Source organism: Rissa tridactyla, chromosome 3, assembly GCF_028500815.1.
Source record: "Rissa tridactyla isolate bRisTri1 chromosome 3, bRisTri1.patW.cur.20221130, whole genome shotgun sequence".
NCBI classification, from domain to species: Eukaryota; Metazoa; Chordata; class Aves; order Charadriiformes; family Laridae; genus Rissa; species Rissa tridactyla.
This window is the reverse complement of record NC_071468.1, coordinates 70,431,345-70,445,592: the sequence shown is the minus strand read 5'-3', so window position 1 is coordinate 70,445,592 and position 14,248 is coordinate 70,431,345. Positions and strand designations below refer to the sequence as shown.

The 14,248-nt window shown below is 44.4% G+C and overlaps 1 protein-coding gene across 1 annotated transcript; it reads left to right on the top strand.

Annotated features, from left to right (window-relative positions):
- The first annotated feature begins 9,652 nt into the window (after positions 1-9,652).
- Positions 9,653-12,910, top strand: FABP7 (fatty acid binding protein 7). The gene is made up of 4 exons (XM_054195406.1): positions 9,653-9,829; positions 10,120-10,292; positions 10,941-11,042; positions 12,556-12,910. Exons 1-4 carry the CDS (start codon positions 9,685-9,687, stop codon positions 12,604-12,606), a joined length of 471 nt encoding a protein of 156 aa, XP_054051381.1. The 5' UTR covers positions 9,653-9,684; the 3' UTR covers positions 12,607-12,910.
- Positions 12,911-14,248: the final 1,338 nt, after the last annotated feature.

The window sequence follows — 14,248 nt, the reverse complement described above, 5'->3', positions numbered from 1 at the left end:
GCTTAAACTGTCCTGCCATCTAGTGGGATCCTCAGCCTGCCTGGTGTTTTGTGCAAACAAGTGGAGGGAAACAGCTTTAAGAGACCTCAAAACCAGCTGGGAGGTAGCTGCTTGGGAGTGAAGTGCGAAGAGGGTGCGAGCTGGCCTGGTGAAAGGAAGGCTGTCTCCATCTGAGACCTTCACTTCCAAGGGTCTCCCTAAGGGTCCAATACCTTGGTGTCTCTGTGTATTCAGAAAGTTGGGTGATCGCAAACAGGCAACGTCTCGCATCGCTGAGAACACTGCTCCAATGGCTTACACAGGCTTGTGAAAATAATGCCAGCTGAAGCTTCCCCAGTCTGCAGGGCTGCCATTCGGAGATGTGTGATGTTCCTTCCCGCTGCCCCTTGTAGCCCCCTTCCTCGCCCAGCAGCAGGAGCCAGTGTCACATCCCATGCAGAGTCCCAGGCCTCGGTGGAAACTCACTCACACAGCCTGGCCAAAGGAAAGATGCTGGGCTTGGGCACTGAGGGGTGAACTAGCCAAACACATTTTCAACTTGTAAACTCTGTCCTTAAACAGGTATCTAAGCCTGGCTTGCAGCCTACCCAGGTTTAAATCGCCACCCTGCGATTGGGCTAGGGTGCCAATACTGCCATGATGACTGCTTGTGACCTTTCCTAGGGAGAACTCCTAAAAGTTTCACCTTCCCTGCCTGAAGCTGTTCTACGTATTATGGAGTTGTCCAGCCTGGAGAAGGCTCTGGGGAGACCTTATTGCAGCCTTCCGGTACTTAAAGGGTGCTTATCAGAAAGATGGGGACAAACCTTTTAACAGGGCCTGTTGCAATAGGACAAGGGGTAAAGGCTTTAAACTAAAAGAGGGAAGATTTAGACTAGCTATACAGAAGAATTTTTTAACAATGAGGGTGGTGAAACACTGGCACAGGATGCCCAAGAGGTGGTAGATGCCCCATCCCTGGAAACATTCCAGGTCAGGTTGGATGGGACACTGAGCAACCTGATCTAGTTGAAGATGTCCCTGCTCCTTTCAGGGGGGTTGGACTAGATGACCTTTAAAGGTCCTTTCCAACCCAAATCATTGTATGATTCTATGATTCTACCTCAGATAGTGATTAGCAATAAATGTTGATATCTGTTATTTTGTTTCAGCGTTTTGCATTGTTTCTATATTCAGCCCGGTGGGGACTAGTTCATATCCCACGATGTCTGGGACCAATAGGAGGCCTGAAGGCCGCTCCTCCTCTCCGTCCTGTGCCACGTCCTAACTCCGTATTTTAATGCAACACTTATGTTTGATGGAAAATGGCTTTCTGGCTGGTGATACAAAGCCTGGGTGCTGTGAGCTTTTCTGGATTAAACATATATTCAGCAGTTATCTCCAATATAAAGGGACCTGATGTGAGGATTTAGACGATCCTTACCGGTGCTTTATTCCTGGGAATCTGCTGTGCAGTGACTGATGCTGTAAACCCAGGATTTATCACACAATGTACAGAAAAGCTAACATGTGAGAAACTGGTTTAACCTCCCTATATATTTTATTGTTTTCCAGATCCCTTGGGCACGTTTGTAAATGACACATCAGCAAAGTAAAGAAAAAAGAAGGCGCACGTAAACTGTTGTTAACGCCCTGCGGTATTCCTGAAGTACTTTTCTAATAATGTACCCAGTTTCCTAAAGGAACAGGAGCACCTTTTGCCCGCGGGCTCCGCGGCCCTCACGCTGACAGGCCGGCCCGCCCCGGGCCTTGCCGCTTCCCGCCCGGCGGGCACAAGGTGGCGCCCGAGCCTGCTCCAGGCCCACGGCCTTCCTCACAGCCGCGGCCCGCATCCGCCCCGCGGCTCGCAGCGCGTCGCAGATGGCAGATTTTCGGCCTCTTTCGGTGTGAACTGTAACCTGAAAAAAGAGGGCGAGCTGCGGCAGCGCCGGCGGGAGGAAGGCCGTTGCTCCCCGGGGCGCCGGCCCGTGCCGGCAGACGGCACCCCCGCCCGCCCTGGGCAGGCGTCGGCCTCGGCGGCCGCATCACACCGCTCCCGCCCCGAGGCTGTCCTGTGAAGCGGCCGTGGCGGCTCCTCCTGCGGAGGGGCTCGGAGGCGCCAGAGCTCCCCGCGCCTCCAAAAGCGTGGGGGGCAGCGGGCTTGAAATGTGCCATCTCCCCCCAGCCCGCAAACCCCCTCGGGCAGCACCTGCCTCCCCTCGGAGGCGCCCTCCACACGGACCACACCAGCGTCTGGCCACCTCAATACACAGTTTATTGACAGTAACGTTACTTCTTGCTCTCCAGCATAGCTGTCGCTCCTGCACAGCCCCCATGACCCTCATGGCCACCTCCGCGGCCAAGCAGCCACCTGCAGGCAGCTGCCCACGGAGACGCGTTTTCCTCAGCAGCCGCCCTGGCCACCACCTGCCATCCCTCTGAATTTCATCTAACTCCATCCAAAGCTCTCGTCCATCTACTCACTTCCTTTCTTCAGTGCTTGTCCCTTGCTTATACCCAACATCAACTGTTAGTGCTTTAAACACCCAACATAAGAAACTAATCTCTCTAATTGCCTCCATATTCAGTAAAATTAGATGGTAGAAGGACAACTCATTGCTATTCCTCCCAGCAAGTACTGGGCAGAGATCTTATATATCAAGACAGAGTCATTAAAGAGCCTTGAGCCAGTGCCTGAATAGTCTTTGTCTTGAGCACTAAGAGAGGGAAAGCTTCTCTAGAAAAAAAATAGCATGTGATTATGCAAACAGAGATGGTGTTGCAATGTAAGAAAGTGCTGAAATAAGTTTCTTTCAGGCATGTTCTTTCAGACAGCCTTTGAACTCTTGATTTTGCATCTTTGTTGGTTTCTTTTTTTTTAACGTGGGATGTTATGAGTGGAAACTTCTAGGTAAATTTATATAGGTTCAAATGAAATGCTGACATGTAAGAAGGAATACATTTAAAGGCAGGGGAGACAAAGGACAGTGACATGGAGTTAAAGGCGTGAAAGTTGTGCCATGTTTCCTCTCTGTTGCCCTTCTTTTAGGAGAAGAGCTGAGCCAGTCATGGTGCGAGCGAGTCAGCCTGCTCCTGCACCCTCCGCTGGCTCTGGACTCTGGATGTTCTGAGCTCTGGCTGCAGTGCTGATCAGCCACTCAAGAAAGTGTCAAAGGTCTGAAGGAAGATGCTATTAGAAGTCTTGTTTAACTATTACAAGATTAGTTAAGGATTTCTTGATACATAGAGGGTCTGGGTTATGTTTACCACCGCCTCACTGAGGAGGAAATCTTTTGAAACATGTACATGTGGATATATAGAATTAAAGGAAGCGTGGATGTATCAGTACTTCCCCACTGGCACTTGCTGCAGTACAGTACAGAACGTGAGTCCCATGATGATCCATGCAGGGACTACATGCCTGTTTTCCTTTCTGTGCATTTCTGCATCTTTTCCCATAGTAGACTCTGGATTTGGCAAAGTACGAACCCACACTCAGCAAGTGGGATATATTTTTAAGTTTCCTGGTTTAGACTTGCTCATTGTGACCATCTCATGTGATGTCTTGCATAATCCAGGATATGGAACTTCTCTGAATTACTTCCTGCATTGTGTCTAATAGCTGTGGTTGTTAGCATAGTTTACAAACTTGCAGGGATGAAAAGTCCAGTAAGGCAGTTTGAAAGTTGGTCAAGGGGTTAAGCCTCCTCACAGCTATTATGTACTGCATTTTTAATATAAATTTCTCTAGGCTTAACTTCCAGTGACTGGATTTTTGTGTACCAGACTGAAGAGACCACTCTTATTTCTGTTTCTCTGGGATTGTCTCCAAACAGCTGGGATAACCAAAGTTTTCACCAAGTTTGTCTTGGTACTAGTCCCTATTTAAAGCTAGTAATGAGCTATCTTCAAGTTGCTCTAGAATTTTGTGTTCCAGGAAGTTTACATATTTAGACTCATGAAAACTCAGAAATGACTCAACACTTGGTCACAAACCAATATGTAAAGGAGGGATATTCTTGAATGAATCAAGTTAGCCTGGTCTGTGTCAAGCATTTTTTCATCAACAACACGCCCATAAATTGATAACCTAATTAAATTATTTATCAAGACTGTGGAATTCAAACATTTCTCAGGGGTGCATTAACACTCCCCGTAACCCACTGCCAGTTTAGACCTTCAGAGGAAACAGCTTGCTCCAGGTGAGAGATTCCAAGTTAGAGGAGACAAACCCACAGGAGTGTGGCTCCAGCTGCATCTGAAGGATCACTTCGGGCTCCAGCAGGCTGTGACTCTGCCCTGTCAGTCCATAGCCAAGTGGAACAGAGGACAAGCCTGGGAATATCCAAATGCAGGTAGTCAATGAGTTGAGTTGTAACTTTGCATCCATTTTCCAAATTTAGTAGTCATTTTCTTAAATTTGTAATTCAGTCAAATAAAGCTGACATTACTTTTTGTCTAAATCTCAAATGGTATTGGGAGTGATTTCAGGATATCACAGCAATGAGGTGCTTCAGTATGGACATTGAAAGTACATTGAGCTATTCCAAAAGTTTCTTAAATCCAGCACTGCAGACTGCAAAGTTGTCTTTTGTTATGCTACAAGGATTTAGCTTGAGACTGATTATACTGAATTCCAAATAGTTGCACTTATTAAGTTTTAGACAGCCTCCATGGCGTGTACTAGGGCTACAGAAAGAGAATGACATTTAGAGACCACCTGTACCTTTAATACCGTAACATTTGTATTGATCATGATAAAAATCATTCCCTACCTTTGTTATAATACAGAATCCTTGGACCTTAATACAGTGTTTCTGCTCCACTAATGTTCTCACCAGGCTGCTCTGAACACCAAATCTACACAAGTCTTCCAGAATCAGTTGCAGCAAGTCAAATGCAAGTCATCTAATCTCCTTAAACCCATGTGTATTTTTCCATTTATGCACACAAGGATTATTTTAATTTAGCATGTTCTGCTTATTCATATGCCTTCTAAATTTCTGCGAGTCATTATTACCCCCGAAATAGTCAGTTGCTTATTTATAAGACTGTATTTCCTTCTTCCTCAGTGTATGATCGTACATTTGGTCATGCTGAAATTGTAAGGCTGGAAAGCTGATTTCATGTATTGATTTTACAATAACTAGACAGCTATTGTAAGTGACACCCAGTATCAGATATTTCTGTTACATTTTAGAGGCTTTTAAGTAGTTTTTCTACTCTTAAACACAAAAGAAAGCAAAGACAAATATTAAAATAACCAAAGGCCTAATGCTACAAAGTTAAAAAAAACGCATCTTCAATAAATAGAACTGGAGACAGGAAGGTGTCTGGTTTTAGCGCAAGCTAATTCTTTGAGCCTCTGGCTTGAGTCCTTTAAATGGTAGATATAGTAATATTCAATAACAGACAACAACCGCCCAAATGCCTTTAAGAAAGCAGAGAAGACTCTAGAGATATTTAGTAGTATTTGCTTCCTTCTTTAAACCATTGTAGACCAGCTGTCCTCTCAGCTTAAACCAATCCGAATAAATGTCTAACAGTTCATAATGAGGTATTAGTGGGTATTTACTTTCCAGGACTCTCCTAATCTCATGTCACACCAATGTGTAACCTAAGAGGGAGTCCACAAGAATGAAATGCATGATCACAGACCACTTCGTTTCCACTGATTAGCAAGAGACACCAGAATTAGAGCTTAACATGACTTGTGCTCTAATGTTAGCCTGCCCTGGCATTATTTTGGTTGAGCTTTTACGGTGGCAGGAAACCTGCTGAACGTGCTCCTAAGCTTTGCCTAAGGTGTGCCATGTGCTTAGAAGGGATACGGTATAAACACCTCTTCCCTGCTCTGGCCTGCATCACCTTGCACCCTGCCGATCATCTGATCCGCAGTTCTAGCAAAGCCCTTCCCATGGCATTTATGCAGCGCGAGGCTGGATTCACACAGCTGCTTTGTACCTGAGGCCATTCTTCAACCACTTGCTTTTGCAGCTGCATAATTGGGCGTCTTCTCTGTAAGGCATTTACCACTTTTGTTTAAACTGGGATTTCTATAGAGCTGTCCATCAATAGAGTAAACCTAGTGATTTTCTGTGACTCACCGCCAGCACTGAGATAGTTTATTTTTATTACCGGGGGGGGAGGGGGCAGCAAATGTCTTAGACAGCTAGAGGACACATGAGATAATTTTAGTTAAGGACATTCTACTGCCCTGTTTGACATTAGGTTTTTCTGCAGCACTAAAAATCAAATCACACTCATCCCTGAAGCAACATCATCCCATCTGACACAGTAGCTACTAAAATCTGGTCATTTCTGCACTACACTGAGATCAAAGCTGCACAGAGATTCACAGCAGGGCTTCAAACAAGGTTAAAATGTGCTGAGAATGCCCTAGTCTGCTGTCCACAAATGAAGGAAATCTCTTCTACTTTCAGCTACACATTATTTTCAATTTCCTTCATTCAGAAGTAACCCCCTATATGTTTCAGGATGCTGAGAGATTACCAACGTGCCTAAGTGAGTTAGGAGCCTGAATCATATTGGATTTCCGATGGGATTCAATACCTAAAAGGCCTTTGAGTACCTATATCTTCTTTCATACCGGGGGAGTTAGACCCTGATGTCACTGCTACCCTTTGTTGCACTCATGGGTACAAAATGCTCTGCAGTTCCAGGGCCTTTGTCTCCTTGAACACAGGAATGTTTGAATAATGAAGCTGTCACTAAATTATCTGAAGGTCTGATAACATAGTATCCCCTTAACTACTGATCAAACTCTACAGAGTAATACGTTATTCCTGGCTATTGCACTGCAAGGATGGTGAAAGGGTAGGTTTAACTGAATTGGTGTAGATCCTGTGTTAGATCCAGAGAGGGATGCAGCAGAAGGATAGATAAACCTGACTTCAAACATGAGCTGCACCAATTTCACTACCTTTCCATAACCAAAGTACTAAGCCCTTAATGACTGGCTGCAGTGATTAGATGCTCAGCAGTTCCTGACATTGATTATGAGGAATCCACGCATGAGAGAACGTCTTGGTCAGACTTTTCTACCACAGGAGCTGGTGGCCATCCTGTGGTGCCTTTCTTTTTTTTTTCTGGAAAAGTGATTTTTTTTTTCCCCGAGGACTGAAAGAAGGCTGAAGGAGGCTGAGAGCCTCATGCTCTCAATGCCTGAGGGCATGCGAAGCAGGGATATAACAGGGGGTGAAAGGTAGCCAAAAGCAGTTTTTGTGTCCTGTATTCAAAGGCTGAAGGTTAGGGCCATCCCACATTCACCCTAGATGGCCTTTGGAAGCAAGGATTACTTATTACACAGGGATGTCTTGCCACAGCATTTTCATCTTCCAAGCAGGCCTTGCAAAGAGAATTCAGATGTGCCTCGTTACACTGCTCCGGTGGTGTGAAGAGTTTAGTGTAAATGAGAACATGTCCCTGACTGTTCAGAGAGGAATCTCCAGAGACATCTTTCGTCATGTGGGCTTTTTACGGGGGAGTACGCAGTCTGTTAAAACCTTCAAACCCTGCTGACAACGTAAAACAAACTCCAAGCTGGCCTCTTGTACAGCAACCTAGAATGCACACCAGGTCAGCGCATTTCACACTGCGATCTCCCTTCCAGCCATAGCAAAGCATTTATATAGGTCATGATGACTTGTACTAGCTGTTGACATTAAGACAACTCTCACATAAGGATCCACAAGCAAATAAAGGGCATAAGATGCCATGGGAAACATTTTTGGCTGTGGCTGGTCACCCCACAAGGTGTCAACAACGTAACATTTCCTGCTGTTGATTTTTCCTTCTCCCAAATCATCACCAACACAGAAATGTGCAATCTCACCAGCATAAAACCTGGTATGATGACTTTGGCAATCTATCTAAGCAGCAGAAGGAATATCAACATCTTAGCAGACCCTGTTTTCATCCGAAGCATGGTGCAAAGTGTTAAAGAATATATTTTTCTTAACCCTAAGTACTTGTGTTAGTGAAGTGTGTTGAGAAATCCTGGTAGAACTGAGCCATCAGTGTAGGTATGATTGCTTGAATTATGAAGGATCCTGAAGTGGCTACCTCCCAAGGGCCAGGTTGCAGTGCTGTGTGGAAGACAGTGCAAGGCAGAAGTGTCCCTGAAGAGTCCAGCTACGGGCACTGGCACAGAATCACTTTCAGGAGTTTTATATCACACAAATCTGTGAGGCTGGTTCTACACAACAAGCATAAAGAGCTCTGTGCGCACATCTGCACCACAAGGATCAGCACTTCTGCGAACAGAATCTATATGAGCAGATAATTCCATCTCTCCTGGGGGAGGAGACACTGTCAGTTCATGAGGATATTGGTAAAATAATTTAGGATTTAATTTGATGCATCTCAGATGAAGTAGGTGAGTGGCGAGGTCAGTTTGCGTGTCCTTGCATGTCAGCTGGCTGGGTAGCGGTGATGAAGCTCTGCGAGGCCATGGCTGCAGAGTTCGGCTAGGGGTGGTGAACACCACTAAATACTTGATAATGTTACTGTATCGAGGAAACACAATTCCCAAACTGAGCTGGAGTCAGGGACCATACCCGTGCACAGTATCAACCCCGTGTGCCCCGTGCTGTGACAGTGCCAGTTAAAGCATATTCCTCATTCATTACAGAGGGTTTGGCCAGCTGCAGACATCACGTTATGGACATGCATATGAGACGCACCAGTACGGCTGGTGTTCTGTGCAAACTTTGGAGACACAGCATTACTCAGCTTTGACCAAAAAAAAAGGGACTTGATTCCTTTCAGCCTCATGAACAACAATTGCCGGTCTGTTACTTCCAGTGATGCTCTTGCTCTCCCTGGTGCTCTGAGCACTGCCGAAATGTCTCAGAAGGGCAGATCAGAAGAGGAATTCAGACATTCTGTCAACTGAGCAGCTACAGGAGGGCAGTTTGTGTCTCTCTTGGTACTTCAGAGCAACCGGACGGAAGGCTAAAGAGAAACAGATTTGCTAGTTCATACCCTTAGGTTATCAAGACTAATGAAAATTGTGTTGTGTGATAAAAGGAATTAGGATTATATTCCTGGGGTTAATTCAGAGAGGGGTTAATTCTTTCTGAGGACAAGTGAAAAAGTGGCAAATTAAATTAAAATCCCATCAGAAGCATCACTTGCCCTTCACCCAAAGAACGTGCCATACTACAAGAGCCTGAAAGAAATGCAAATGACAGTCAAATTTAAAATTATTAGCAAAATATCCATAATTATTTCTATTTCGTATGGCTGGACTGCTGTTGAGGTTTTGTTCCTACATCACGGCAAGCCTCTTTGGCTTAGTCCCCCAACGTTTCGCTGGGAGAGCTCGAAGAGCTCGGTGCTGACTCCTGAATCCACCCCAAGCCGTGGAAAAGCTGACACGTCCCACGGAGACAGGCTGCTTTCTGAAAAAAAAGAAAAAAAATTTTAAAAAACATAAAAAATTAAGAGACGAGATGTCGGTGGGAGCCCCTGCCGAGCCTCAGGTGAGGGAGGAGCCGTGCTGATCCCTTTCCCTGGACCGGGGATCCCCCCGCCGCGTCCCTTCCCCGGCGGCGGGGGCGGCGGGGAGCGACCTCCCCCTCGGGGGAGGTCGCTCCCCGCCGCCGGAGGCCCCTGTCCTCGGGGGGGGCGGGCCGCTGCAACCCCACCGCCTCCCGACCCCCCGCCGGGCGCCGGCTTTAAATGCGGGAAGGCAGCGGCTCTCCCCCCCGGGTCCAGAGGGAATCGGTACCCGGGAAAGGGGCGGCCGCCGCCATGGTCGAGGCTTTTTGCGCCACCTGGAAGCTGGTGGACAGCCACAACTTCGACGAGTACATGAAGGCGCTGGGTAGGTACGGCCCGGGGTGGAGGTCGGGGGCAGCGGTATGTTCGGGAGATGTGGAATTTAGCACCGTCCTCAAAAAAAAAAAAAACAAATTAAAAAAAAAAATCTTTATATGTGTGCGTACTTATGGATCCTTTAGCTCTAAGGGCACAAGCGAAGCAAAAAGCAGCGTTTCTCTGTGATATCTTAAAGCTGTAGAGATTTCTGTACCTCGATGTGTGGCCAAAAAAAAAAAAAAAGAAAGTAAAAAAAAACCTGATGAATTTCTCTGTTTTTTCCCCTTGATGGTCTAGGAGTGGGGTTTGCAACACGGCAGGTGGGGAATGTGACTAAACCCACTGTGATTATCAGCAGCGAGGGGGACAAAGTCGTGATCAGGACTCAAAGCACTTTCAAAAACACAGAAATCAGCTTTAAACTTGGAGAGGAATTTGATGAAACTACCCCCGACGACAGAAACTGCAAAGTAAGTGAACTCTCGGGCTGCAGTGGCTACTTTTTGCCCTTTTTCGTGCCCGCCCCCGCCGCTGTATCTTTGGTGGGGTCAAAGGAAAAAAAAAAAAAAAGTAACTTCTGCTACTGCCAGTTGTAGCACTGTGAGGGACAGGAAAAAAAAAAAAAAGACAAGATTGCATCTTACTTGCCCCCGCTTACGCCATGTCTTGTCTGAAGCTGTGTGTTATGTCGCCAGCCCCCTGTCTGTCTGCCTTCCTGTGCCCAAGAATTGTGTTTGCCCGTTTTTCTTTCAATCCAAGTATCATTTGGCATAACCTTTTCCAGTCGAAATGGGGAAACGCCTTCTTCCCTGCCACTTTGGGGGCTTATGATAAACGTTATCCCAGCGCACATCTGAAACAGCGGTTCTTGTGAGCCTGGAACTCACAGAAAACAACTTTTTTCATCCTTTGACACAAACAAGAATTGTATGGAGTTCATGCTTAAAATGAGGATGATTCATGGGCTTGGCTTTAAAATGACTGGGACTACTTTATCATTCTACATCCACATCCATCTATTGAAGAGAATTCAATAGAATAGTGCATGCTGAATGTGTGAGCAGAATCCCAAACAGCCCCAATAAATGACTGTCTTTGTGTTTCTTGGTATCTCCCAGTCAGTTGTGACCCTGGATGGAGACAAGCTAGTGCACGTACAGAAGTGGGACGGCAAAGAGACAAACTTTGTGAGAGAAATCAAGGATGGCAAAATGGTAATGGTAAGTATGAAGCTCACTGAGCATTCACATACACCGCTAACACTCCTCACATTTATCTCCTCGAGCTTTATGAACAGATAGTGTTATTTATACACAAACCCTTAAAATAATTGGTGGAGAAAGGTAGTGGAGATTTTTCAAATATTTATTTCGTTTTATTTTATGTCTTATTTTACTGACAACTGAAAAATTGCTAGTGGTTTTAGGCGGCCCAACCTGTGGATTTCCAGAGTGTATATGTTCTTTTTAGACTTTGTGGAAATGCCCAAGCAAAAAAAAAAAAAAAGGTCCCAGTGAACTGGAAAAGATACAAACTTCTTGATTATATCGGCAATGATCTGTTGCCAGTGCTAATTTAGATTTCTTTAAAAACTCGTTTTAAATACACATGCATAAATAATATTTAATTACACAGAACAAGTGGTTTCCTAGGAAAATAAAATTACAATATTGCAGGAGGTAATAGCATTTTCATATTTAATAATAAATGGTTTATTCCTTCTATCTTGTTGAAAAAATGTGATAAACAATTGTGTGAAGAAAAGTCTTGTTTTAAATTCACATTCCTGTCCTGACTTTTCAGGCACAGAAGTGTGGGGTGAATAAAAGGTGTAAATTACTATATCTTATGTCCAGGGTGGCACTTCTCGTGCTTAATTTTGGCCCAGAGATGTAAATGTCAAAAAAAAACCCCTCTTCAGCTGACTAATCTATGTGACTTGGCTGTTGGAGAAAACCAGTTAGCTAGTTTTCTAAATACTTTGGAGAGTATCTGTATGGATGGAGACTTCCAAATAATTAAAGCCTTAAAGCATACTGTCAGAACAACACAATGTAATGAGCAATTTGAGGGAAAATACATGCTTTGCTTTTTGGAAACAGCTACACATCTATGCAGAAAACCTTTTCCTTTGGAAATTTGAATGTGGCAAGATGCCCTGTTCCACTTCAGGAAATACCTCCAAAGCTCACATACTGTGGTTAGTGTTCTGCACGACTGCAGAAACGAAAATATTTGGTAGCTCTAGCCACATAAGTCACAGAATTGCATTTATTTTAATACAAGGTTCTCCTTAAGTACATGCCTATGCATAATAGTATAGAATTATGTGTATAGAGGACTTGGATTTTTAGACTGCACATTTTGCAATGTGATCAGCTTTGGGAAAATAAGTGTTAAATCTGTATTAAAACAATGCTGTATTTAAGAAATTGCACTCACAAAATTAGAAAAATTAAATAGTCATTTCTAGTCTCACTTTAGTTGCCTTGTACATGTGCATTATGTGCTTCTTGGGTTTGAAAGTAGCAAGGAGAAAGTTGTGTTTATTATGGGATCCATAACTTTGAGGTTTTGCCGCTTGTTCATTTAAAAATCGAGACCAACTTGTTTTTTCTATAAATTACATAATGTAGAACAACCTTGGTCTAGCATGGACTTCTGAATATGTGTTAAGTCATTACAGAAAATGGTCCAGCATCTAACATGTCTGTCTTTTCCTTGGACTTGCAGACTCTCACCTTTGGTGATGTGGTTGCTGTTCGCCACTATGAGAAAGCGTAGAGTTTACCTGACCTCTGTCCAGATGTTACTTCTGCTGGATGGATTAATGTACCGTCCATAATCGAACATAGCTAAAATGCACATTTCTGGCATGAAAGGTTAATAAAGAGTTTGGGGGGGGCGGGGTGTTTTTTTTTTAAAAAAAACTTATGCCATAAAACTGGCAAGCTTGTGCTGTATAGTGAATCAGGTTAAACTTGGCATTAAATTTCTGAAACACTTGCCTCTCTTTTTTTACAGTAAATGGAACACATTTGAATTGTTTTGGAATGCAAATCAAACAGAAATTAAAAAGTTTTTTAAACCTGTGCTCCTTTTGCATTTAATCGGCTAATATTCCAGTGTTCTGAAGGGAGCGGTCAGATGTTCCCTTTTCTGAGTTAAACAGCAGACAAGCATGTGGTACACAGCAGCCTTTCTCTGTGATGTAGACTACATGGGAAACAAAACATTGCCCTCACTCTGCTTCAGTCGCTGCTTCTTGCTGGAGAAATCTAAAGCCCCTGTCTTTATATATGTGGGCAGAGAAGTGAGAGGCTCAAGCCAGTTTCAGCTCCTCTCTTCACTGGGAACTTGTTATCCAGTGCATGCTAAGGCCCATAGATAGACAGCCTTTGATGTCAGGGGGATCCTGTAGTTTTGGTTTTAATAGTTATGGGAGTTTTTCATTTGTTTCAGTGGGCTTTTTTGCTAATACACAAAAGATTGAAATGTTTCACAAGGACCAACATGACAAATGGCAGGACTGGGGGAACCTAAAGAATAAAGTTTATCTTTCATCAGTCTGCACAGGGGTGGGAGGAAAACAAAGGGAAAACAGTACAAGACAAACCTCCTGAGATTCCCATCCCTGAGCTGTAGTTTCACAGCTAATATGCACAGGAGATTTGCATAATTCACAATTTGCACTGTGAGCAATTTAAAATAAAATGCTGCTTAAAAGAGAGAAATTAAACCCTTAAAACCTTATTCCTGAAGAATATTCCCTAAAAGACCAGGGTGGGAAAAACTGCCCTACACTTCAGAGTATTAGGAAAATCGAAACAGGTTGCTGGCAGCAGGGAGGAGATTGTTTGGAACATCCATGTTTTCTGACACACTGACTTAGTGGACCCCAGGGAGGTGTAGATACCAACAAAGCTTTCTAATGAAAGGCAGAGCTGAGCTGTGGCATTTGTCTGGTCAGTACTCTGGGGTGCGTGGATGCAGAGGGCTGTGCAGGAGGGGGTGTCCTGCCCAGCTCCCCAGGGCCTAAAACTGCCATCCTTCAGATCTGCTAGGTGGTATCACGGGAAGCAGCTTTCTGCTTCCCTGTGTAGCTAGGATAATGTGCATAGATCATCTCACTTATCTGATAAAAGTTCAGACACAACTGTGGCACCTAACCAACACAAGTACAAAATTTAATGTTGTTAGCTTTACTTTTTCACAAAGCAGCTGCCTGAAAGGAACATCCAAGTCTGTTTTCTCGTGTGGAACACTAGGAGTCTTAATTATGAACCACTATTTGATGGAGATTGATCGCTTTCAAAATCGAGGAGCTAACTTTGTTCCAGAGAAATTAAAAATAGAACTTGTTCCAGAGGTATGGGGAGCTACAGTCTCTGTTTTGGGCTGCTTCAGCTGCTACACTGCAAGTTAT

What these genes read in the sequence shown, in the direction of transcription:
- FABP7 (XM_054195406.1), top strand. Translation starts at nt 9,685, where the DNA reads ATGCGGGAAGGCAGCGGCTCTCCCCCCCGGGTCCAGAGGGAATCGGTA. An exon ending in CCGACGACAGAAACTGCAAA is followed by an intron (nt 10,293 to 10,940) that starts GTAAGTGAACTC and finishes GGTATCTCCCAG; the next exon opens with TCAGTTGTGACCCTGGATGG. An exon ending in AGGATGGCAAAATGGTAATG is followed by an intron (nt 11,043 to 12,555) that starts GTAAGTATGAAG and finishes TTGGACTTGCAG; the next exon opens with ACTCTCACCTTTGGTGATGT.